The following is a 3,214-nucleotide window of genomic DNA, read 5'->3' as shown; positions in this document are numbered from 1 at the left end:
AGCTAATTAATCATCAATGTAGCATGTCCACTATGCTCTGGTGGCCTAAGAGAATCATGACAGATTGGGAAAAATCTTTGGGGGCAAACTTTCTCTCTGTTACCTGCATATCCTGGGATTCCTCAGTGAACTGAAGCAAGGAAACACTATTCCTAAATGCATGGATCATAATCAGAACTGTAGACTGAGATGAAGCCTGACCAAAGAAGCTATTGATTAATAAGTTTCAATGGCTGACTACACTCAGATTGGCCTATCTCTCTGCTACATCTTTTTGTGCTGCAAGTCGATGTCTATGAAGGCACCTCATGAAGCCATGAGAGTGAATTGATCTACCTGGAGCTACTGTCCAAACAAGAAGGTATGAATCAATAGTACCTGATGAATTCTAATGTTTCAGGCTGAGTCTAAGGGCACTGAAATAGCCTCTTTAAGGACTCCATTTCCTGTTGCCATAGGATAACACCCTCATTACAGCATTTGAAATTTGCCTTTTTTTTTCTTTCTAAGCCCCATTTTTTTTCTAAATTCCTCATTTAAACATCCTGGAATATTTCAAACAGGCTCCAAGAACACAGATTTTTATCATCAGGCTTCCTTAGAGACAAATTCAGACAGAAATCCCCAGTAATATGTATCATCTAGGAATTGATCTTTAAAAATAAAGAAATCACCTTGCCGATGAGATGAACAAAGATTAAGCATTGTGGATTTCAGTTGGATAGAGGAAATCTACGCCTCCATTGAAGTGGACCCAGTCCAGGCAGGACTTTTATTGTCTTTCTTCCTGGGCGTGGCCCTAGCCACGCCCATCAGTCGTCTAGCCTCAACAGTTGGTGGATTTAGGGATTGTTGCGTAGGGTAATCAGACTGAGAAGACTTGCGTTTTGGTTTTTTTTTTTTAACTCGTTTAAATAAAACCTGACCTGTATACCAGAAAGGATGCCTTGCCAACACTGCCTTGACCCCTTTTCTTCTCAGTGCTTTATTGTGACCCTCCTGGTAACCCTGTTGTCTATGTCGTCTGATGCCTGTGGTCAGCCACCAACATTTGGAAACATGAAGCTCAATGGAGATCTAAAAACCAGTTATGGGACTGGGGAACAAGTGAAATACTCATGTAGACCAGGATACATGCAACGATCCCGCAACATCTCCAGTGTGTGTGGTGCAGATGGCCAGTGGTCACCCATTTCAAAGGATGCATGTCGCAGAAAATCATGTCCAAGGCAAGATGATCCTGTAAACGGTCAAGTAAACCTCATGAATGGAACTTCTGAGTTTGGTATGCAAGTTGAATATGTTTGTAATCCTGGATTTTATATAATTGGTCAAAGAATTCTATATTGTATTCTTATGGGATCAGATGTGCAGTGGAGTGATGAGGCCCCAATATGTTCAAAGATTTTATGTGAACCACCTCCAAATATAGAAAATGGAGAATTCTTCCCAAATCATAATGACGTGTTTGAGTATCACGAAGTGGCAACATACAAATGTAAACGTGTATCTGGCCAGGACGAACTGTCACTTGTTGGAGAGAGTCAGATTTATTGCTCTGAAAATAGATCATGGAGTGCTGACCCTCCTGAGTGCAAAGTGGTCAAGTGTCCGCATCCTGTAATTGAAAATGGGAAACAGACATCAGGATTCAGCAGGAAATATTCTTACAGAGCAACGATCATGTTTGAATGTAACCAAGGGCTTTACCTTCACGGGAGCAATAGGGTTGTGTGTGAGGGTGACAGTACATGGCAGCCACCGATTCCAGTGTGTCGGAACCAGCCACCTCCTCCCACGACACCTTCTCCCGTGCCATCCCACACCACAACACCTTCCAGTACAAAAGTTTCACTCTCTAGCAAAGGGACATCGTCTAATTTTGGAGATTCAAGTGTCTGGATCATTTCTCTGATAATTATGGCTCCATTGAAGTTACAGTAATTTGCCTGGCCTATTCAAAACATCCTCAAAGAGAGAAGAAAGTTGGAACAGAGGCATAAACTGCAGACACCTACTACATGAATACCTGAATTCTTCTAATCATATCAGGCTGAATGTTTTCCACATGCTGATTTATATTCTTATTTTTTTCATTCTATTAAAAATCTTCATATAAACCGTAACTGCTCTGTAATTTCAATCTCTAGATGCATCTGTTTAGTCATAATGGGTACGCAATGAGAACATAATGTAGCTTAAATGCAGTCACCTTTGGAAAAGTTTTTGAAGTTGGGTTAGGAATATATTGCCTGTTTTCCCTTAAATAACACACATGCAGATACATTTGTATAAATTCTCTGGGATAGTATTAACACAGAGAAATGATAAGATATGTGCACTTATAGTTAAAAATAAAACCATGTTTGATTAATAAATGATGATTTGAGGATTTTTTATAAAGATTAATGTTCTAATCCTAACATATACTTACAAATTTGAATGTACTGCTTCAACCTTTAGTCACTAAAGCTAAAATCTGTAGTGTAAGACTACAGCGTGCTTTTCTTCCTCATCCATGAATATTATAAAATTTTCATAAATTAATCCATGGCCCTCTGTACTTTTTTACTTTTGTCATTGATAGTAATATCTTTGCTGGTCATTTAAGGCAGCATGAATGTTATGTATGGCACTCATTTCTCCCTTGATAATTACCAATAATCCAAATTTAAAAAGTTCAGGAAGACTTTAGACTCAGATTGATGCCTCTATGAGTTAGCACAGTCTGAAATCCATAACAATTTTAGCCCTTGGGTCCAACTGAATGTCTTGAGCTTTTATTTTACTTAAACAGAAATTCATATACTGAGTAACTGACTCCAAGTCATGGCCATGGGTGATTTTTTAATCCCTCTTAAAGAAATATATTATTGTAAACATATCATCAGTAAGTAGGCACTTTCATAGAACAAACTCAAATATATTCAAGTTATGCCAGAATCTAACCCACTTGCAACAACTTTGCCATTAGAAACCCTCAGATCTGTAGTATTAATTCTTACCTCATCTGGAAAGCTGGAAGTCGGGAAACATTGTTTCCTGGTGCACTCTATACTTCTCACATTAAAGACTGAGAGATAGGAACATAGCTCGCATGTATGTTCATGCTCAGACAGGATAGCCCTCTCCTACTGTCTAGAGAATCTTTTCTGAGCAGGCCAGAAAACAAATAAAGGAAACCCTCTTTCTAATTCAAATCATATTTTTACAA

The 3,214-nt window shown here is 38.6% G+C and overlaps 1 protein-coding gene across 1 annotated transcript; it reads left to right on the top strand.

Moving 5' to 3' along the window:
* The first annotated feature begins 942 nt into the window (after window positions 1-942).
* Cd46l1 (CD46 molecule like 1) lies at window positions 943-1,944 on the top strand. The gene has a single exon (XM_006256501.4). It carries the CDS (start codon window positions 943-945, stop codon window positions 1,942-1,944), a length of 1,002 nt encoding a protein of 333 aa, XP_006256563.2.
* Window positions 1,945-3,214: the final 1,270 nt, after the last annotated feature.

This window comes from Rattus norvegicus, chromosome 20 (assembly GCF_036323735.1).
Source record: "Rattus norvegicus strain BN/NHsdMcwi chromosome 20, GRCr8, whole genome shotgun sequence".
NCBI classification, from domain to species: domain Eukaryota; kingdom Metazoa; phylum Chordata; class Mammalia; order Rodentia; family Muridae; genus Rattus; species Rattus norvegicus.
This window is presented reverse-complemented; position numbering and strand designations above follow the sequence as displayed.

Excerpts from the sequence above, each read along its gene's own strand:
- Cd46l1 (XM_006256501.4), top strand. The coding sequence starts at position 943 with ATGCCTTGCCAACACTGCCTTGACCCCTTTTCTTCTCAGTGCTTTATT.